General features: G+C 43.4%; 1 protein-coding gene across 5 annotated transcripts in view; it reads right to left on the minus strand.

Annotated features, from left to right (window-relative positions):
* Positions 1–818: 818 nt before the first annotated feature.
* Positions 819–23,232, minus strand: part of SLC38A4 (solute carrier family 38 member 4) — a 40,771-nt gene continuing 18,357 nt past the window's right edge. For all 5 annotated transcript variants that reach the window (XM_035128293.2, XM_060279627.1, XM_035128292.2 and 2 more), the window contains exons 2-16: positions 19,069–19,313; positions 18,400–18,490; positions 18,202–18,317; positions 16,228–16,301; positions 15,463–15,555; positions 13,594–13,675; positions 13,416–13,498; positions 13,234–13,292; positions 11,021–11,299; positions 10,237–10,316; positions 9,629–9,729; positions 8,331–8,455; positions 5,146–5,290; positions 3,273–3,370; positions 819–3,166 (exon numbers count right to left, since the gene is read on the minus strand). In XM_035128293.2, the coding sequence (XP_034984184.2) occupies positions 3,065–3,166; positions 3,273–3,370; positions 5,146–5,290; positions 8,331–8,455; positions 9,629–9,729; positions 10,237–10,316; positions 11,021–11,299; positions 13,234–13,292; positions 13,416–13,498; positions 13,594–13,675; positions 15,463–15,555; positions 16,228–16,301; positions 18,202–18,317; positions 18,400–18,490; positions 19,069–19,187 (1,647 nt within the window). In that variant the 5' untranslated portion in view covers positions 19,188–19,313 and the 3' untranslated portion in view covers positions 819–3,064. The remainder of the gene's footprint in view (positions 3,167–3,272; positions 3,371–5,145; positions 5,291–8,330; positions 8,456–9,628; positions 9,730–10,236; positions 10,317–11,020; positions 11,300–13,233; positions 13,293–13,415; positions 13,499–13,593; positions 13,676–15,462; positions 15,556–16,227; positions 16,302–18,201; positions 18,318–18,399; positions 18,491–19,068; positions 19,314–23,232) is intronic.

The following is a 23,232-nucleotide window of genomic DNA, read 5'->3' on the forward strand; positions in this document are numbered from 1 at the left end:
CTGTGTAGGACCCTAGTGGGTATATTGTATGCGCAGGCACATATTGGACTATAATCCATTTCTGTGAAATGCCAACTGAGAATTATTCTATGGCTAACTGCAAGATGGCGAGGCTGATGTTTGACTGCAAGTAATGAACTACGGTTGTGAAAAAAGGAGTGGAAATCTATGGGAATGATGAAACAGGGCATGGAAAAAAGAGTTGCGCTCTTTGATTCAAAAGCTAAAGTCATATGATCCAGTGGAAACTTTACTGTGAACAGTCCCCGTGACTCTCAATAATAATTGGAAGTTTCCAAAGACTTGAACCAGGAGAAGCCAACATGGTTCTCCTGCAGATCTTGTTGGACTCTCAGCTCCCATCAGCCACAGGCACCATAGCCAATGGAGAAGGTTTATGGCAGTTGTAGTCCCAGCATATGTCTTGAATTTAGGAAAACTAAAAAGTATGCCCATACAGTCATACCTCGGTTTAAGTACGCCTTGGTTTGAGTACTTTCAGTTTAAGTACTCCGCGGACCTGTCTGGAATGGATTAATCCACTTTCCATTGCTTTCAATGGGAAAGTTCGCTTCAGGTTAAGTACGCTTCAGGTTAAGTACAGACTTCTGGAACCAATTGTATACTTAAACCAAGGTACCACTGTAATGTAGAAAGCCGGCAAGCAGAGGGATGGCACTCCTCCCCACTTGTGATTCACAGGAAGTAGTATTTAAGGGCACTTATATTTTGTGTCTCTCCCTCCATTGACTGGTGTAGGTTTGGGGTTTTTTTTTCTTTTCTCTTTTGGGGATGGGAAGGGGTTGGGACTCTTTCATCCACTCCACCATGTTCCATTTCCAGCTCTACTACCCACAGAGCAGCATTCATAGAAAAGCAATTCTGATAGAGCTTCCCACTGCCGCACCAGGAAGGCTTTGACCTGCCAAGCTGCTCTTGGAGAGGGAAGTCCACAGCGTCTGTTGGTTTCTCAGCCATACCAATGACAGTATTCAACTAAGTTTTGCCCATTGAATGGAGACCCATTGAAATTAAATGAACCTAACTTAGCCATGTTCATTGATTTCAGTGGGTCTACTCTGAGTAAAACTTCATTGTCTACCACCCAAATACACCTAATAATGTGCACTTTTGCACTAGCAAAGCAGTTCAAACTGGGGCTTTTATGTTTCTCTTTAGTGCAATGCCACAATTTGCAACACTGTATACCTGGGAAACAAATCCCATTCCCAGCAAGTAGTGTTGGATCCTCAATTGCAAGCGTGCTCTGTCTGTTCTAAAAATAAAATGTTGAACAACAGATCGACAAAAGCAGGTCATAACCCTGAATTCTTGAAGTTTATTGTAATAATCCATTTTGGTAACATTTGACTGCCTTACTCTACTTGGGTAATCTTTTGGACTTCCATAGATAAATTCCAAACACTGAGATGTAAAGTGAGCCCCTCCGGAAAAAACAACAACCCCTCCCTCCCCCTGCTTTCAAAATGGTATAAAGGTCGTGACTATGAAAACAACTACACAAATAAGATATATAAAAATCAAAATATTGTATCGTACAGCAACATTCAATAGCGAATAAGATTATATACATAAATATTTATATAGTACATATATAGCAATGATCACTGTTTCCTGCACTGACCATTTATCAAACAAAAATGCATTTAACAATACTGGTAAGTGTGCTTTTCACGTTTCTTGAGATCGCCTTACACTCATCTGAGTTACAGTGGAAGACTTAAGAACGTCAGAGGAGCTCTGGTAGATCAGACCAAAGACCCACCTAGTCTAGTATTCTGTTTATACAGAGGCCAACTAGATGCCTCCGGGAAGCCACAAACAGGACCTGAGCGTGGTAGTCCTCTTCTGTTCATGCCTCCCAGACAAACGGCAAACAGAGATCCAGCTTCTCTTAGAAGGTCTTCAAAACAGAATTATAATTGCAGGATCAGGTTTCCGGCTGGCATAGGCATAATCTTTTGCTCACCACAGGGATCCTACCAGAACCATCTTCCCTCTAACAAGTAAGTGTGCTACAATGACAAAGATGTGCTTGCTATGAGATTGTTGCCATCCTGTTAAGGGTTCCACTCATCCTTCAGTGGCCACCAGGAATACCTGACAAGAGCACAGAGACTTCATATAATGGCGGCATCACTGCCAATGGGAGAAGCTTTGAAGGCCCCCTAGGGCGAGACACAATCTTATTGGTGTGGCTAGTTGTTGTTGATTGTAATTGACAGTAACTGCAACTTGCTGAGAGAGATGAGACAGTTACGCCGCATCAAAAGCAACGGCAGCCAGTTTTTGTAACAGGAATAGGAGATTGCTGAAAGTTATGATGGCCAAGAATTGACCATGCTTGTGCACCTTCAACACTGAGCACTTCTGTGATCACCTGTCCATATAATGTATTGCTTGATAAGTAAAATACTTACAAAGGGTTGGCGCTCACAACTTGACCGTACTTGTTAACTTTATGAACAGCCATTCAACACAATTGTTGTTTTTATTTTCTCTTCCCTTCTGTGTCTATGTACATGCATACACACTATACATACATATATACACACACTCAGTTTTGAGCTGTTGATGGTCTTAGCTTTTGAACAACTCCCAAATATTCCAGCCTCTATCTAGAATTAGAGTGCAACATATTCTGTAATAAACCATACCCACAGACAATTTTACAAGGCACTAGGGTAACGTCTGAGCTACTACGTTGTCTCCGTATTCTAGAAACTGTGGTTATCAAAACAACAATAGCAGTAACAGTCTGTTTCAAGGACTATATACACATTTTTATTCTATCCTGGTCCAGAAGAGTTTGGCACAGGCTTTATCGCATAAATAACAATCCCTTATTAAAGGGCACTTGAATATTCCATAGGATCCTCCTAGTGGCATTACTAGTAAAAGTCTTTGGAATTTTGCAGTTATTGACTAGAAGCAATGTCCCCTTCTATGTGTCAAAAGTCTTTTCCCCTCTTGTTTTGGATGATAGCATTCAACCATTTCCAACACGAAAGAAAAAACAAATATTTTCTATTCTTCTTCCAGATTAATGCTGATTGGAACCTGGAGAGTTGTAAATCCAGTCCAGGAGAATTAGTGTCATGCTTCCAATCATAAAGATGACACCGACAGTCAGGAAAACCAGAGCCTGCAATTGAGAAGGAAAAAGAAAAGAAAATCCCATATTACTGGGGGGAAGGGTTTATGATTTGGCAATACTGAACTGCAGTGCTGATTGCTTCCAGTCTACTTACCCCGATCTTCTGAGGGGACCTGAAAGGTTCTTTCTTGACAATCCGGAGATAAAAAGCAGCAGGAAGAATAAAGATCAGCATTGTGGCAGCAGAGGCACCTGAAGCAGAAGACACAAATGGTAAGAGACAGCAGCCTTAGAGGACTACCTTTCTCCATATGAACTGACCCAGACCCTGTGACCATCATCTGAGGTCCTTCTTCATGGGCCACCTCTATGAGAGGCCCAGTGGATGGCAACACAAGAACAAATCTCTTCAGGGAAGCTCACCTGGCGCCTTCATTACATATCTTTAGATGCCGACCAGAAACAATGACTGCTTTAAATGTATAGTGCAGATGGGGCCTGAGTTTACTGGGAACTACTCACAGGTAAGTGTGTACAAAACTGCAGCCTTAAACGACATCTAATAGTTCGATCCTATGCCTGCCTACTAAGATGTGCCGTGTTTCTCCAAAAATAAGACACCGCCTTGTATTTATTTTTCCTCAAAAAAACACACAGTGGCTTATGTTCAGGGGATGTCTTATTAAGTATGGTACAGTTTAAACTATAAGGTTAAACTGCCTATCACTATGGCTTGTTTTCGGGGCATGGCTTATTTTCGGAGAAACACGGTAGGCAACATAAGTTCAATATGACTCACCTCCAGGTAAGTGTGTATCGGAAGGCAAACGTTAGTCTTAAAAATAAAATAAAATAAAAATTCATTCCAGTAGCACCTTAGAGACCAACTTAAGGTGCTAATGTTGAACAACAGATTGACAAAAGCAGGTCATAACCCTGAATTCTTGAAGTTTATTGTAATAATCGATTTTGGTAACATTTGACTGCCTTATTCTACTTGGGTAATCTTTTGGACTTCCATAGATAAATTCCAAACCCTGAGATGTAAAGTGAGCCCCTCCGAAAAACTTAAGGTGCTACTGGAAGGATTTTTTTTAAACTACGTCAGACCAACACGGCTACCTACCAAGAGTGCAGTTATAAAAGGCATGCGTGAAGCGAAAGGTCTTGTTTGAAAGGGCTGTGTCATAGACGGGTGTTGGCTACTCCCGAGTAAGCACTCCAAACATCCTCTGGATTTTTCAGAGTTTTATTATGCATGCTATATACAGTGGTGAGATGTCTCAAATCATGTCTGCTCTGCATGGGGCAGAAGCCCGCAATGGTGTCTCGCGGGCTCTGATCCCCCTTTTAAGACTGGGCATCCAAACGCCCCTCCTCCTTGCTCTACGGGTCCTCCGTTGTCCCAAACCAGGCTCCTGAGGTGCCGTTCTACCTACCCCCTCCTTTCTAGCCCCTGCTTACCTGCTCCCAGCCTGGAGCTGAGCCTCCAGGACTCTGCAGAGCCCTGGACCCTTCTTTACCACTTCCTGTTCCTGGTTTTCCCTCCCAGACTTGCTGCTCTCGCTGCTGCTCTCCCAGCTGGTAGAAGTAAGCAGAGTGGGCTGCTCTCTGCAAGCCCTCTCTCTTACAGGCTGGTTTCCTGAAATCTGTCATATCAGACTTGGTAACTGATTTCAGAGCATGGTGTCCACCCTCCACAAAGGAGCATTTTATTGGTTGGCAAGAGCCTGATTTGTATGTGTGTGTTAGTTATGGGGTTGTAAAGAAGGCCACATGGCACACACAGCTCTGTCTTTCAACCGAGGGGGATGGCCTAGGCACTGAGAAGGAACAGCCTAGAGGTTGTCGGCATTGCCCTTCCCCAAACCCAGGATCGGTGTGGCCTGAGGTAGCTGCCACACTCTGCCCAATGGCCATCTTTGTTCCTACTGCGCTGAATTCTACAGTACAAGTGTTTAGACAAACGTGATTTGTTTTCCCCGGAGGCATAGTAAGATAAGTAAGGACTTTATTCCAAAGCATACCTATGAATCCAAAGATGTCTCTAATGCTAGGGACAAAAATAACCAAGACGTTATTGAAGGCGAGGACTGCTGCAGCAATCAAAAAGTGTCTTATCCAACTGAAGGGCCTTCCGGGAAACAAGAGTGCAGTAACCGAAGTACGAATCTGTTAAAAGAAAAGAAAGAAAAGAAAATGTTAACCAGCATATTTTATCATCTTAAATTTAGAATTGACGCCGGGTAATTCTGCAGCAAAAGAAAAAAGGGGGAAAAAAGCACCCCGTCTTTCTCTTCATCTTTATAAGCATTCCCCTTTAGTGTTGAAAGTGTTTCTATTCCACCGGGCTTACACAGGCAGTTAAGAGTACATCTCCCACAATGGTCTATCGATGTCTGTTTTTAATTTCTTTTTGCTTTTAACTTGTTTTTAACTTTTCACGATTTTATTGTTTGGCTTTATCTTTTTATATTGTGGTAAACCACTGTGGTATTTATAATGATACAGCAGTATATAAATCTTTTTTCATAAATAAAACAAACCAACAATGCTAATAGTTTTACGACTAATGTGTGTACTTTGCAGCAGAATTCAAAATATTGATAAAAAGTATGTAAATGGGAGATAAATACTTTGAGGAAAAGATATTTCTGCTACTAGAAGAAAATAGCACACCCTCCCTCCCTTCCTTTTTTTTTAGTAAAAAAGAAATACAACATGCAAAAGCCCTTCGAAGCTCTCAGCTCAGTAATGGCTAAGTACATGGGGGATTTTTTCCCCTCATTCTCAAAATTATTGTAGGTTCTAAAAAAGCAGACGCCTTTGCTTTCAGTGAAAAAAAAAGTGCAATGTAAGTACTTGTACACTTGATCATTCAATCTATAAATGACAGAGATATATCAGTTTTGTTTGCCCTGACCTTGCAAACTTCCCAAACCTGAACAGCTTTCCTACAGCTTTTGCACTTGCAGAGATAATAACTAGGTAAAAGGTCAAGGCAGCTCCACTTGGCAACTGCGGATAGGGTTACACTCCAAGTCCTTTGCATAGTTGAAGAAGCAAAAATGTCTAAGTGCAACAGGACAGCAAAAACGGCTAGCAGATCAGGGTCTGGATTACCCAATTACTAGGAAAGCACCCAAAAATGTTTGTTTGTTTGTTTTTTTAAAAAAGAATTTTACATTTGATATTTCAAATGTAGTCATCATCAGAAAAATCAGAAGTTTGTTAGACTCCCTTGTCCTCTGCTACACATACTTCCCCCATTTTCCTGTCTCTTTATATTATTTATGCCACCTAAAAAAAGGCCCTCAGAGAACAACAATGTGTCAGGACAAACTCAATTCACTTTCCCAGTTGTGTAGGGAAGCAGACACGCTTCGTTGATGAACTTCTCCAGAATTTTGCAATCAGAAAACCTAGCAATAAGCTGCTATTTCAATTTCAGCATACATGTAAGTTTTGTGACATTTTGGAAAAAACAAAACCGTATTTTATGGTTTAGCCTCGTTTTTATTTTATTTTGAATGACATGGGGGAAGGCACCACAATCTTTTCAGTGTTTGGGGCCTCTAGAGCTCTTAATCCAACACTGCCCTTAAACATTCCCTCTAGTAACAATGTTTGGGAGTAAGCACTGACTCTTATATAGCCAAAAATGCACCACCCAAGCACAGGAGGAAGGTAGTATTCTGCTCAGGGGAACTTCAAAGTTAAGAAACTTTTTGGGGGGGATTCTAAAAAAAGGGGGGGGGAATCCCACATACACCCAAAGCAAAATGGCCCAGTGGGAATCAAATGTGCTCTGTAGTTACAAAAAATGGAATATCTAGTGGAGAAGGGAAACCAAAGAAGAGAAAGGGATGGTGTTCTGGAAGAGGGAAGAGACTAAATCCCACACCGCATCTTGTTACACCTCCCATTTATCCACACTAACTGGGAGCTTGTTTTGGAGTGAATCTGGCACTTCAGAATGACCTTCACAATGTAAGGCTTACAGAGGCATTATGCTATTTGGATCCATGGGGAAATATTTTATTACTCTCTGAATTTGGGGGTGGGAAAGGGGGACATTACATAGCTTATCTGGACCCTATGAGCATGAGACAAAACGTAGCCTTCGGTATTGCAATGCAATATTCCTTTAAGGACATTGTGTAACTGTAACTTGAGAAACTCAAGGGGAGCTGATAGCTGTTGTAGTGTGCAAGCTGAGAGGCTCTAACACACATTGTTGGGTATCTGTCAAAAATTCAAGCCGACTTGAATGCCCCTCTGCTTTCATACTTAGTCACCTCCCTGGAGGAAGCACATGTGTGCTTACTACTTTGGGAACAGGAATAGCAGCAAATACATAGCCCAAAGTCACCAACAGCTACGGCAAAAGTAGCCCTGAAACCTGGGCTTTTCCTCGCACCTTTGCCATTTCCCCTTAAATGCTTAAAAAGAGATAGGAATTGCTACTATCAAGCAGTTGAGGATGCCTCAAATTCTCTTACAAGCTCTTTCAAAAAGAGGTTCATGTGGGTAAGTGTAAACTGGTAAAATCCACGTAAAAAGGAAAAACAAACACCGGGTGCATTTCTTGTTGATGTAATTGGAGTGGGTTTTTTTTTTTGTATCTCTCTCTCTCTCTCCCTCTCTCCCTGTTTGTGAATAATTATTAACACTTGATTTTAGTGGCTTTGATGGATGGTTATTGCTTTCATAACATGTTATGTTTATGGGGCAACAGGGATAAATCACAAGTCCAGACTAGAAATAGAGTTGCCATACATCTGGAATTTCCCAGAAAATAGTGTCAACAACTTTGAGATTCATTTCCCCCCCCTAAAAAAAACCCTCAGCCAGGGTCATGACTGGTCTGATCAAAAGATCCCCCATAACATGTACAAGCAGCTATATGGTAATAGATCAATACAGGGCCGTCTTAAACGCCCCTGCTGCTGAGGTGCGCCGGATCTCTCTGGCGCCCTCCTGCCCCATTTCCCAGTGCGGTGGGCGGGTGGGCGCAGCTGCGCGGTGGACCGGCGGATCAGCCGGCCAGCCGACGGGCGCAGCTCGCGGCGCCTTTCTGGCGGGCCGGCGCCATGGTGCCCTGCGCCACCGGGGGTCTTCCTAGAGCCGGGCCTGGATCAATATCCAGTCTGTCAAAGGTCCTCTGGTATGGGCTGCTCAAAGATTATTTAATAACAGTCTCTTGACTTACAGGGAACAGGACTATGGGCACAGTCAGGGTCACAGCCACAAGTACAGCGAGGCGAACCATCAAAAGCAGGGTGTCAAAAGTGTACACTTTGGTGTAGGTATGAAGCAGCTCATCTTCCACTTCGCCTGCAAAAGGGAAATGAAGAAAGTCAGCTTTCTCAGGCAATCTCATGTCCACTCACTGCCATAGACACACACACACACACACACACACACACACACACAATTGCAATTTGAGAAGTTGTAATTAACAGACCAGACAATTATTTAGCTTTGGGAGGCACAGATCAGAAACACTGTATTTTTCGCTCCATAAGACACACGTTTTTTCTCCTAAAAAGTAAGAGAAAATGTCTGTGTGTCTTATGGAGCGAATGCATGGTCCCTGGAGCCAAATTGCCCAGGGGTGAAAAGCAGATCATGCTTTTTTTTTTTTAAAAAAAGAAAGAGCTAAAGGCTAACAAGAGGGAAAGAGAACCCGCTCAGCAGCTGATTGCAAAGAGATCAGGAGGGAGATAAGAGAAGCTAGCTCCCTTTCCGGCCCCACCCCCTTGCCCAGGCCTCCATTGTTGTGTTCCCCCAGTGACATGTGACTGGCTGATTAGATTATCTGTCTGGAAACTGTAGAAATGGCTCCCTTTCCTTTCCTTTCCTTAAGAAGCTGCAGAACTGTGAGTTGAACTCCATAAAAACAGGATTTTTTCCCCCTTTGCAAGGTAAGCTGCACAACTGTGAGCTGATCCTCAAAAAAATGGAGCTTTCCCCTTTGCAAAAAACAAAAAGACAAAAACCTGCACAACTGTGAGCTGATCCCCCCCAAAATGGGGCTTTCCCCATTTGCAAAAGAAGCTGCACAACTTTGAGCTGATGCTCAAAAAAATGGAGCTTTCCCCCTTTGCAAAAAAGCTGCACAACTGTGAGCTGATCCCCACAAAAACCCAGGGCTTTCCCCCTTTCCTCCTCTAACAATTAGGTGCGTCTTTTGGTCAGGTGCGTCTTATGGAGCGAAAAATACGGTAACACTTAACCATGTTAAATACTAGCAGTTGTTTTTGTTGCCTTGCCTTCTCTAAAGCTACAGGGCATGCAATGGGCCTATGTTACATACTGGAGGGGAAGGTTGACCCCGCTCCCTGGTGGGCCATGCCCACTCGTGATTCGCTGATTAGGCAAAAGTAGGTGGAGTCAGAGGCTTCCTTTACTGCCTAGGAAACAGTCCCTGGGATTTCCAGGGCGTGCGCAGGAACTCCAGCCTGCGCAATGGCGCCCATCTCAATTACTGAGAGAGTTTTGACTCACCATAGAAAGTCAGGTAGCCAAACAGAGCAGCAAGGAGGTACATAACGAGCATCCCAGTGATGGAGACGTTGGCAACGCTTTGCATACGTTTTCGTGATCGGCTGAGTGGGAAAATGAAAAAATTAAAATCAAATTAAAAATACATATAATGAATGAAGAAGCCATTTCTTTCTTGAAAAGACTAACCAGCTCAGGTAATTGTGTATACCACAATGCCCTTTATAGCAATTCCTCTTATTGAAGGAGTGGGGAACTGTGGGACTCCATCTCCCATCAGCCCCAGCCAACATGGCCAAAGGTTGGGATGATGGGAGTTGTAGTCCACACACCAACCACCACCACCAAATGTCTTAGTGACATGACTGAGGGAAACTGAGTCCCTTGCAGGATTGATTTGGCCCGTGGGCCAGGGGTTCTCCATCCCTGAACTGAAGGATATAAAAATATAAAGATAATAGCAAAAGCAATAAATACATGAGGAAAATTAATAGGGGAAAATAGTAGGAAATCAATTAATATATTTTGAACTAAAATTAGAAAAGGAGGGGGGGAAGGTTTCAATAATGAGCCTATTTTAAGTAGAGTATATTGAAGAGAAGCAATCTTACTTTTTCAGTTCGCTGTAAATGGGTAGCACTTCAGGGTGGCACACAAACGCAAAGGCCAGGATCGGTATTGTATAGGCAGTCTATAAAACAAAAAACAAGGATCCCAGTTGCTGGTTAGTTTTTTCCACATCTCACTGCGTCATTTTACTGAGCAAAGTGACTGGCTTTATACTGCAGCTGTTCCAGGTAAAGGTCTAGACAAGATGGAAGCACTGAGTAGGGAGACCGAATGAAGGAACACTATGCAATGGCTTATCAAAAGGATATACAGTATTGTGTATAAATTTAGGGAACCATAAACGCAGCAAAGAGATGGCATAGCCACTGGCCACCGCCATCCCCAATGTACTGACTTGAGGGTAGCCAATCTAGATCAGGCATCCCCAAACTGCGGCCCTCCAGATGTTTTGGCCTACAACTCCCATGATCCCTAGCTAACAGGACCAGTGTTCGGGGAAGATGGGAACTGTAGTCCAAAACATCTGGAGGGCTGAAGTTTGGGGATGCCTGCTCTAGATGTTGCTGGACATCCCATCAGCCTTAGCCAGCAGGTCCCAATCAGTATTTATTAAAAGGAGACAAATAATCTCAATCTAGATAGACACCCAGTGGGTCTTTGGTCTTCAAGAGGAGCCCAGTAAATGCTTCAGATTGGCATAATGACTGGGGCAATCTGGTGACACCTGCAACTCCCAGAATGACTCTGTGCAATAAAATTCTGTCAGTCAAGGGGCAACGGCAGGCAGGCAGTTCTGTGTGCAGCAAAATTGTAAGAGAGCCTTACCCGTGAGTTAAACACAAAATATTTGGGGGTACACTTCTCATCCTCCTCTCCATGGGCTTCATATTCTACTCCACTCTGATGCATCTTATCTTTGGCTTCTTCAAAACCGGAATACTGCTTGTAGGTGCTGTCCAACATAAAGTTTACTTCGGAATTGGCAGAATCGTTGGGTAGCATCACGACATGCAATGGAGCTGTGGTGCTGTTGTAGGACCAATTGCCAGCACCATTGCCCAAGACTGGGAGAGGGCATGGTATTTGGGATTTCTTGTAGATGACCTAAAGTAAGATTACAAATATACGTATATATCAAGAGACTGAACATGGCAAATAATGAGTTGAAACATTGGGTGCCTTTACAGGACATTGCTGTTGTTCTCTAACAAGGTAAAGGGACCCCTGACCATTAGGTCCAGTCGTGGACGACTCTGGGGTTGTGGCGCTCAGCTTGCTTTACTGGTCGAGGGAGCCGGCGTACAGCTTCCAGGTCATGTGGCCAGCATGACTAAGCCACTTCTGGCGAACCAGAGTAGTGTACGGAAACACCGTTTACCTTCCCGCCAGAGTGGTACCTATTTATCTACTTGCACTTTGAGCTACTTTCGAACTGCTAGGTTAGCAGGAGCTGGGACCGAGCAACGGGAGCTCACCTCGTCGTGGGGGTTCGAACCGCCAACCTTCTGATCGGCAAGCCCTAGGCTCTGTGGTTTAACCCACGTCCTTTACAAAGTTATATATCTTTCAAAGTTATCTCTAACAAAGTTATATCTAATTCGGTGATGTTTCCGTTTTCCTGCTTATGCTGTCTGTGATTGATTCCCTGCAGTCACTAAAGTGGAGATCAATTCATGGCACAACAGAATTGTCAGGAGGGATTGGGGAAAGAAACCACAGAGTTTGGGTCCCAAAGTTCTGCTCTGCACACTAAAAAGCATAGAGCATTCTGAAGGGCCACTCTAGTCCCCACACTCTGTACACCAAAATCCCCAGGGGATTTTTTGTTTTGTTTCCAGCAGCAGCAACAAAAAATATGAGGAGCTTTAAGGATTTCATTTGACGGGGGGTGGGCCTTGCAGGTCGACAGCCTTAATTCTGTAGAAAAGCTTATTCACCTTGTTCATGGGCATTTTGCATATATTACAGTGCCCTTTTGGTTAGCAGATGGCTACAATACTTATCCTTCTTACAACTCAGAAACTCAACTGAGATTGAGATGAAAACATTCTGAAGCACACAGTTGTCAAAGTTTCACAAGAAAGGGTTCCCCCCCTTGCTTTTTCCTAAAGGGGTGTGCATCATAAAGATGTGTGTGTGTGTGTGTGTGTGTGTGTGTGTGTGTGTGTGGTGATGATGATGATGATGATGATGAAAGTGGACAGGTAAATGGAAGAGGAAATTGATTTGGATTTGAATGGTTCCTATGCTTATTTGGTCTACTGCCTGGGATGTCTTAACAGGTCTGCTTTGCAGCATGGTTAATCCCAGGAGCTTTCCCCAGCGAGGCAGAGCTGCAGCGATAGCATTCCAGCATCATCATCACTGCCATTCACAAGGGGTGAGGTCATTGCAGTATGGCACACTGGCTGCAATCCAGTGCTGACACCAGTGTGCTATGCAGCGCTCAGCTTGCTGTCACCTCGACCCTTACCCTCACCCCAAGTAAGCTACAACTAACTACACTGCTGAGGTGAGACCACTGTTGCAGCTCTGTCTCTCATGGTTGAGTTACCCTGCTCTGCTTCTTCCTCTTTCACAACACGGCCAGGCCACACCGTGATCTTGTGTTGTTTTTATCACTCTGGGCTACTCAGCACACTTCCTAAACCACAGGCTCATACTTCTGTTGCAACAGTTATGGTGTAGACTTAGTCTTGTTTTTAGGGTGGTTTTTTAGTTCTGAGATCCCAGATCTCCTGCCTCTTCCCCTTTTAAACTTTTTTCTTTTTTTAAAAAAGCCCTTTGCTTACAGGTGAGACCCCAGTTATCTTCAATTTGCTCAGAATCCTAAATTTGCATCTATACATTTCAATCAGCAAGTGTAACAAATTTGCACCAATTTGCACCTGTGCCCTGAATGTGATATGTCTCTAACAGCATGCCTGGCTGGAGCCATAGTCCATACTCTATAAGGACACTGTTGCCATTTACACATATATTACACATACACACATGGTTCTGCATATGTTGCTACACCATTTCCTATAATTACTTACCACGCTTACAAAGAATACCATGCAGGTAAGTGAAAATCCACTTGTATAACCAAGATACCCTACAAAACAACAACAACAATGAATGCACAGTTAAACCACAAGTGAAATTAGACTATCAACTCAAATGTTGGATAGAAATAAGTCATTATAGATGTATTTAATAAGGCAGTTGATTGTTTTACCTAAATTCTTCAGAAGTGAAAGTGGAAGAATCACACCGATGCTCACAAATATTACAAGGTAGTTCCCGTTTAGATACCATTCCCTAGAATGAGAAGACAGAATACCCATGTATCAATCAAATCTGTTGAGGTTATAAGGAGACTTTGCTGAATTAAAGAAATGTAAACAAGCCCATACCCAGAAGTCTCTTCAAGCCCTAGAAATGCTCTGAGTACTTCTGGAAGTTCGTACTTAATAATGAAGAGGTAGCTTGACATTGCTGAAACGAGAAAGGATGAATAGAGTATGATGACAAGGTCTGAAAAAGGGTACCCAAAACATTCAGATCATTAAATTTTCAGTTAAACAGAAATGCCGTTCCTGTCAGCTTACATGGGGAAATCATTCATTCAGAAAATTATGAGTTTTAAACTTTGGAACATTCTCCCTTGCTTCTGAACTCTCCCATCATCATTGTAAGAGTGGTGCTGGGATTACCCGCCTGTTTCAATGGCCCTTACATTCTTATATGTGACAGCCAGAAGCCCAAATGCTTTCTTACCCTTTGATCAGAACAGTTGCGGCTCATTTTGATGTTATTATTCTCTGTCATTAAGGATGCTTTCATATGGCTTGGTTCAGACCTAACAATCAATCACGGCCTGCATGAGCTGTCACATTCCTCTCTTCCAAGCTTGGGCAATAAACTGAACCTTCCCATTGCACTCAAAAACAGGGAACTATAGTTCATTCTAATTGTGCTTGTTTCTTAACACTGAAGCATCCACAACTACTCTGAACTCAGCTCTTCCAAAGGGCAGGCATGTGGGGCACCCCCACAAGGGGACAGGGAGCCTGCTGCACTCTCGGATCAAGCCTGACTTGGAAGTAGAGCTGCTGTGCTGCAGAGCAGATGAGGAGAATGAGCAGCAGTGTTGTGGCGACTCTCCTTTCTCTGCTGTGGCTGGTGGTGTTGGACTGATTCAGGCTCCGATGAGGGATCCTGTTGTGGGGGTGCCTGACGCCCCTCAAAAAAGTGTGCCTGCGTGCCCCAGCCCCCCCCCCCCCACTATGCCACTGGGCTCTGATTTCCCAGAAACATTTTGCGCCGTCACAATTATAAGCCAGCAACACACAGCACATAAAGCACTTCCCATTTTATTTTGGGTCCCTGTAATTTCATTTCATTTCATTCCACTGCTCTGCTTGTGCTTAAGGTATTATACAGGATCGATGAGGTTAGAACCTGGCCAAAGGCAAGTGTCACACCCACTTTGGCCCTGGGCTCCACTGCCACTGGCATTTGGAAAGTTCACCATGAAGAAATGCAGCCCTTTGGAGAAAAAAAGGTTCTCCAGGTCGATGTAAGCTATAAAGGATGAAAATTAGGTAGCATTCAACCTGGCTGCTGTGGTCTAAACCACAGAGCTTAGGGCTTGCCAATCAGAAGGTCGGCGGTTCGAATCCCCGCGACGGGGTGAGCTCCCGTTGCTCGGTCCCAGCTCCTGCCAACCTAGCAGTTCAAAAGCACGTCAAAGTGCAAGTAGATAAATAGGTACCGCTCCAAGCGGGAAGGTAAACGGCGTTTCCGTGCGCTGCTCTGGTTCACCAGAAACGGCTTAGTCATGCTGGCCACATGACCCGGAAGCTGTCTGCGGACAAATACCAGCTCCCTTGGCCAGTAAAGCGAGGTGAGCGCCGCAACCCCAGAGTCGTCTGCACTGGACCTAATGGTCAGGGGTACCTTAACCTTGGCTGCCAAATACAACAGAGGAAAGGGTCCTACATTGTATATCGTATTTAGGCTTTTAAATAGATTATGAATTCAATACAGTGGCCTCCCTCTATGGGGCGTTAACATGACTCTAAAAATAGTTTTCAGTATCAGAAATGTCATTGTATGGCAATTACTGTATTGGGCACCATAATTAAGAGTTTATTTCTATGGTGCAGCAACTCAGGGCTGCTGTGGCACCAACAGCATATATCCCCTCCCCAACATTTCTTTATTATAAGACAATTACTGTCATTTTAAACCCTCTCGTTAAAAAGACATTTCCCACTCACCTCCAATGTTCTGCATCGTAAGCGAAACAAAAGCACTAATTTTTCCAGGCCATCCAAATGCCTTTTCGCCTAATTTTTCATATATTAGTGAACCTAGGAGCGACAGGAAATAAAATGTTTTACTTCAAATATCTTTTCATTGATTGGGTTTTGCACAACCCGCTGAAGGAAGCAAAATATGCATGGGTAACAAGGTACAGTCACTGGAAAGCTATTTCCATATCTTTTTTCTAAGTATGTGATTCTCTCTCTCTCTCTCTCTCTCTCTCTCTCTCTCTCTCTCTCTCTCTCTCTCTCTCCCCTTAAATCAATGGAAATTAAAACTGCTTAATTCTGGTTTCTGCCCATAATGGCCACTTTCCTGGGCAGGCAGCAATTGCGGCCCATCACATTTGGCCACTATCCCTGGCAGCCAGAGCACATGAGTTTTGGCTGGCCATTTGGGAATTTTCTTGGTCGGGACTGCCCTCCACAAAGTGAAAATCAAATGGGCCAGTCAGAGGCCCCACTGGTGGGCAGTGCCTCACTGACTGATTGGGTATTGGCTGCTTCCATGGCAAGTCAGGCAGTGGGGCAGAAAAGCTGGCCACCATAATGTGGGCTTGCAATAACACTGTCATTGTTCCGGAGGAGATCTGGGTCATTGTTCTTTGCTATTTCTGTCTTTGATCTGCCAAACAGTTAATCTTGATTTTTTTTGTCTGCCTTGTTGGGATGTGGTCTTCTCAAATGACTTGCCCACCACCTAGATAATAAATGGCATACCTCCTTCCTTGGATGTCTTCAGCAACAGGTGAACCGAATAGAGAGACATTATGGCTACACTGAGCAGCAGGATTCTGTAAGGAAGAACAGAAGTTATAAATCTATGAGCTGGGATAAAATGAACTACACAGATAAGTTATCCATTCCTTTGTAGAGGCATCAATTCAGGTGTGCTATTTTAAGTTCAGTAAAGGGGAAAGAGCTTTCATTTCGAAGGACATTGACTATAAGGCTCAAAGGCCTACCAAAAAAAACACATTCCTCAGTGTATTCTAAGAGGTTTTTTATATCTTATCTAGTCTAAATCCAACACAGAGTAAAACATGCTTAAAACTATGGCATATTAAATGCTAAAATATATTTAGCATAGCATGCAGTTTGGCATGCAGATTGCCGATTAGAGCAAGCATATTTAAAAGCATTATATTTTGTGTCTTTTACCAATGCAGCAACGTGCTTCCCTCAGGTCTCTACTTTTTTTTTGAAGAACATCAAAAGTGTTCCTTCTTTTCTTTTTAAATAATGCAAGACAACGATCTAAACTTTTCATTCAGCCTTTCTCCAAATTGGAAAATTCCACAACACAGGTTTTAAGGAATAAAATCATGTGCTGATCTGGAAAGCTTTTTTTTAAAAAAAGATGTCTCCCAGACTGATAGGTCTAGCTATATAGTTTGAAAGTTGCTCAGCAGCACCTGCTTCTGCCTGTCAAAAAATATGCTATATGGATAGTGTATGTCAGCTACATGCCATCACAGTTAGCATTTGGCGCGATCAGATGTTAGGGGGCAGCCTGTCTATACACACATTTCTATTCACAGAGTTTCAGATATAGTGCCATATGGACAGAGAGCATTCCCTTCCAGGCTCCACAGTAGGGGTAGTATCACTTCGATCCCACAAATACAAATTAGGTGAGTTATTTATTCTTTTGGCATATTTGTCCCAGTTGGAATTGCAACGTTGCTGCTATGTCATGGAACACACAGAGAGAGGTGGACTCCCCCCCCCCCCCCCCGGCCTACACAAATATAAATTAATATAGCCAAGTTATAGGCAGGAAAGATGACCAATAATAAATGCATTAGATAGATTTCTGGATTAAGGCATGTCTCAATGTGTGATATGGGATCCTGAGTGAGGGAGACACAGTCTTGAATGTGACCACAGCGTTGATAAGAGTGCTGGATTGTGGTACAGTGCATGTGCCCTTCCAGACTCCCCCTGCCCCCTTGTTTTTTGACAGCTGTATTCTGCAACATGTCATTGACCCACTAAGTGTGCATTGATGGTGAATGTATTTGTGGTTCTGCAATGCTTCCCCAATGTTATTGCATTATTGCAACAAAAGTAGGTCTAAGAAAAAGGTAAAGGTAAAGGACCCCTGGACGGTTAAGTCCAGTCAAAGGCGACTATGGGATTGCGGCACTCATCTCGCTTTCAGGCCAAGGGAGCCGGCGTTTGTCCACAGACAGCTTTCCGGATCATGTGGCCAGCATGACTAAACCGCTTTTGGCACAACGGAACACCGTGATGGAAACCAGAGCGCACGGAAACGCCGTTTACCTTCCCACCACAGTGGTACCTATTTATCTACTTGCACTGGTGTGCTTTCAAACTGCTAGGTTGGCAGGAGCTGGGACAGAGCAACGGGAGCTCACCCCATCGTGCGGATTCGAACCGCTGACCTTCTGATTGACAAGCCCAAAAGGCTCAGTGGTTTGGACCACAGCGCCACCCGCGTCCCTGACCCACAAATAGTGCAGTAGTGGTGAATGTATTTGTTGGTCTGCAATGCTTCCCCAACGTTCTTGCATTATTGCAACAAAAGTAGGTCTGCTCTGAACATGACTAAGTCTAGACCCAACCCATTATACACAAAAATAAGAATAATTTCTTATTTCAGGATATCATAGCTCCAACTAAGACTCTCCCATTCCCCACCCCCCAAAAAACCACATTGTGGATACCTACACAAAAAGTATGATTCCAGTGTTGGCCATGGCATAGGACAACCCCAAGATTCCACTGCCCATGATGGCATTGCTCAGGTTAAATGATGACATTCCAAATGAAATATCTCCTGGATTCTGGACAAGGAAAATGTGGCATTAGTTATGTTGTGCACCTGTGAGGACACCGCTGCAACTCAACTGTCACTAAGGGACTTACATATTCATCTGTATAATTTTCCAATTTCTTTTTGCCCAGAAAGCCATTGGTAAGGAACTTCTGACTTTCGGCATCATCGCCAACAAAGTGACTAAAAACAAAACAAAACAAAACAAACAGATAAGCAAGGAAAGAAGAAATAAATGTCTTTGCACTTTAAAATTCAGGCTTCGGTTTTACAACGGTATTGCTTTATTTAATAAACGTATACCCCACTTTTTGAGAAAGCTTCTCCGCAAAGCATCTTTCAATCATATTTAGAAATCTCAATGATGTTACAATAACTGCAATGCAGAACTGGAACTGCTACAAGTGTCACATAATACTCATTTCCCCCTTGTATGAAATCATTCTTTTATTAGGGCCGTGCCTGCAACTTTGGAACTCCCCGCCAATTGACACCAGGCGGGTGCCTTCGCTGTACTCTTTCTGGCACCTGCTAGAAGCAGTTTTATTTAGGCAAGCCTTTCTAGACATGTAGAATTCCTACAAAAACATAGACGGATGCCTTGCTTAACTCATTAAATGCAACTATACTAAGCAGAACAGTGTACATTATCTTTAAATTTTGTGATGTGTGACCCACTTAGAAATGTGTGTTCCTCAAGTAACGACCGAGTGGGTGGGCTTGCCTTTTTTTTATCTTCTCATTCTGGCAATGAATTGTACCTGCTAATAGTGGCCTTTTCTGGGTCTCCCATGTCGGTATAGGTGTCTTCTGTGCTGTCGCCGCTGTTGCTCTCCTCATCAAGGTCTGTGTTGACTTTTCGCAGTTCCATGCGATCCATTTGAGCTGTCAGCGATTTCAAGTACACACACACAAAACCCCGAGGCGTCTTCAGTGTCAACAGAACTGTACCTTCTGCTTTAAAGGTTCCGCCTTCGCAATATGTTGACTCTCAGAACACTCTGTTCTATAAACAGAAAACCAAAGCCTTCATTAAAAATTTCCTCAAATTAGGTAAAATGTGTGGGAGCATCACTCGGTTTTATGTTCATTTCGTTTTTTAAAAAACTACATTTCCCCTCTGGGAAAATTCTGAGTAAATTAAAATTCTATCCAGAGTTTATTTTCAAAACGATGTAGGGAAGAATGATATCTAATGATCAAGGTACATTCTTCAGCATTATTATTATTATTATTATTATTATTATTATTATTATTATTTTACATTTATTTATTTGCAGCCAGCCTTTCCTCTAAAAACTGGGTCAAGGAAGCTCACAAAAAATAAGAACTCATGTGAGCCAAAAAAGGAAATAATATGAATGACAAATAACACAAGTCACCACAAGTAGATATTTTAAAATGTAGCTCAAAATAACTATTGAATGCACTCAAATTATTATTATTATTTTAAAACCACCTCGCCATCTGCCTAAAAAGACAAAAAAAAAATCTACCCATAGTATAGGCAATACATTGTACAATCCACTAGGTGACTGTTGAGATTTCACATGCAGTGCTGCACTTATAAAAGGATTCCATTTTATATGGTGGACTAAGGATTCTGATTGGAGGATTGAACAACTCTATTGATGAGACTCTGTCACTCTCTAGAAATAATGGAATTAAGTAGAGTCAGTGTTAAACAGCCATTGGAGGTGATTCTATTTATCATTTGGGATACACACACACACACACACACACACACACACACACACACACACACACACACACACTGCTTTGTTTCTAAAAAGCATTGAGAGGGGTACTCTCATTTTCCTACTCATATTGAAATAGTGCCCCATAAAAAGCACTCTCCTCTCTCTCTCTCTCTCTCTCTCTCTCTCTCTCTCTCTCTCTCTCTCTCTCTGTGTGTGTGTGTGTGTGTGTATGTGTGTGTAGGTTACTGTATTTGGGACAATATCTATCTTCTGGTATTTGGTCAGTTAGATAACATCCTCTCTGAGATGAAGAATGCCCAGTGACAAAGAGTTGTGCAACACCACAGCTGAGGCAAGTGAAATATCCAAAGATTGAACTCAGTGAGGATAAACTGCAAGGTCAAAGGGGACTAGTGCAATCTACAAAGGCAAAAAGGTCTACAGACATGACTGATTCACCCACATTTATTTATTTCCTCCATTCTCCCATTTAGTTGAGCCTAAGTGCCAATGAGACTTCAGGGTGAAAGTCTCTCAGGTGTCCAAAACCCTTCCTTTTATCCTCATATGGACTTTGGGCCTCCTCAGACTGGTGCCTTTTTTGTGATTGTATTCTGCAACATGCCACTAATGTGCTGGTTGTGAATTTATACTGCACCGTCCACACATTATTCTGCTTTGTTAGTTCTTTTGTGATGCTTCTGCAATGTTACCAAATTGTTGCTATCCGTAGGGACACTCTGGTACTCTGGTGGAAAGGATGTCTGGAGTGGCCCACTGGGCCCAAATATCATTAATCGTTGTGGTCAGTCAAGACACCACAAACTCTGAATCCCCAAATGAACTTTATTATTGCTGCTCCACCCACAGTTCCAGTTCCCCCAGTTCTATGACTAGTTGTGTTATACTTTTGTTTACAGAAACAGTAGGTGCCTTTCCTGCTCAGGACATCTCCAGCTACTCTCTAATTTCCCATTTCTTTTCTCTTTGAGTAGTTGCTATCTATTTTTCAGTCAGGTCAATCTACTCTAACTCCCAATCCATCACCTCTCTGGCCTACAATTTGCTGTATTCTTCAGATAAATAGAACCCAGTTCACAGGTAATACTAACCATGACTTAGAAGCAATGAGAAAATGTGGGCTCTTGGAGAGACGATCAAGGCCACTTTGCTCCTCTCCCAATTCTACTGCTGCTGCACTGCTGTGAGCTAAACCATGGTTTGGCTTAGTGTTACATTCAAACCCAGGTTTGTGGTTTGATCTTCCCTAGACCAACCACAGAACAAACCTTTGCCATAACTTGTAGCAAGATAAACCATGGAGTCTGGGCTCAGAGTGAACATTGAGGCTTCACTTACAGTAGGACCAGGACTGGATGAGGAACAATGTGAGTATAATCTTCTCTCTGGGAAGCTGTGCATTTGCTTGTTTACACTAATCCACGGGTTGGTGGAGCATTATCTGTGAACTGGGTCACAGATTGGAGGGTTTGGGAACCTTCCAAGGTGAATCTCCTCTTTGACTGACCCATTGCCTTGCACTTTCTCTTCATGTCTGGGGCTCCTGGCCACTCATCTCTGGCAGAGAGTTACTGTAGTTTAGTGGCTTGGAAACCATGCTGTTTGAATCTTGTCTCTGCCACAAACTCTCTAAGTGACTTTATTGAATCACTCTTGCTCTCATCCTGTCAGGGACTGGACTGAGGAGGAATGGTGAGGGCCGCCCTCCCTCTTCCTGAACATTCCCGATAAGAGGAGGGCAGTATAGATTTAGAACAGTGGTTTGTAGAATGTCATAGTTCAGAGGCTGCAGAGGGAAGAAGCTGGGAAATATTGGGAGAGCAGCAGGAAGAAGAAGAAGCACCAGGGGAGAGAGAGAGCTGACAGACTCAGTGTCTTTGGAAAGCATTCCTGACCCACCTCCCAGGACCAGATGAGCATTGAGAGTAGTAGAACAGAAAGCTCAGAGGCAGAAAGCACAGCTTAGCCGGTGCAGGGGTGACATAGCATAGGGGAGACAGAGGGGTGGGACTTTATTCGGAGCCAGGGCCGTCTTAAGCATATCTGGCACCGTGGCGCAAAGATCCTTCCAGTGCCCCCCCCCCCGTTTCCCAGTGTGGCTGTCTGGCGCGTTGGCCCCTAGCGCATTGCGCCACCCAGCCTTGCCTTAGGGCTGGCCCTGCTCAGAGCAATGCCATTATCTGAGAGTCGGCATCATCCGTCTCTCTCTGTGAATATTGAATAAAATACCATGGTAAGAACTTAATGTTTTCCCATTTCTGGCTTCCAGATGTGAGGTAGGGGGATTGGATTCACTCAAGACTGACACATCTTCATGTCCCCATCCACAATATCAGAAATAGTGATGTGCCCTAATGAGTTGTTATAAGGCTTACAGGTAGGTCGCACATGTGAAGCAGTTTAAACACCTGAAAGAGCCATACAAATGTATGATATTAAGTGTAATGCATGGGTGGGTACAGGTGGACTGCAAAAATCCATCTGAAAGAGATGCAGTATAGCTGCCCTGATGTAGAGACTGACGTAGTCAGGCATGATCAAACATTATTTATGCCTACACGGGTCAGCTCCTTTCACTGATGTGAATGGGGAATCCACATGCGCAGCAGCAGCTCCATGTGTATTTCAGAATTCATGTGAAGCCCTGCATTAAATAGGATTGCAGCACTTGACTGAAGGGCATTGTCATCATTTACATTCCTACCTTTCCCCAGATGAGCTCAAGGTGGCACACCTGATTCTCTTCCTCCCCATTTTACCAACACCACAATTTCAATAAAATTGTTATATCCAAATCACCCACAAATCCATCAACTCAAGGTGTCTGCACAAAACTACCCACCATCTATTTGATGAAATAATATATTGCGTGCCCAGGCGGAGACCCCCTGACCCCGAGAGACCACCAGAAGGAATAATAACTCGTAACAACATCTGAAGAAGTGTGCATGCACACAAAAGCTCATACCTATGACAAACCTAGTTGGTCTCTAAGGTGCTACTGGAAGGATTTTTTAAATTTTGTTTTGACTACATCAGACCAACACGGCTACCTCCCTGTAACTCGTGACAACATGTTATGGAATTTTAAGTTGGCCACAACTTTATTAAACCTTTCAGATGTAGGAAGACCTTGGCTGAGGCAATGGTCGTGTATCTCTCCCAACCCCCAGCCGGGGAACTGGGGCTTCTCGGGGTTAATAG

This window comes from Zootoca vivipara, chromosome 10 (assembly GCF_963506605.1).
Source record: "Zootoca vivipara chromosome 10, rZooViv1.1, whole genome shotgun sequence".
Classification (NCBI taxonomy): Eukaryota; Metazoa; Chordata; class Lepidosauria; order Squamata; family Lacertidae; genus Zootoca; species Zootoca vivipara.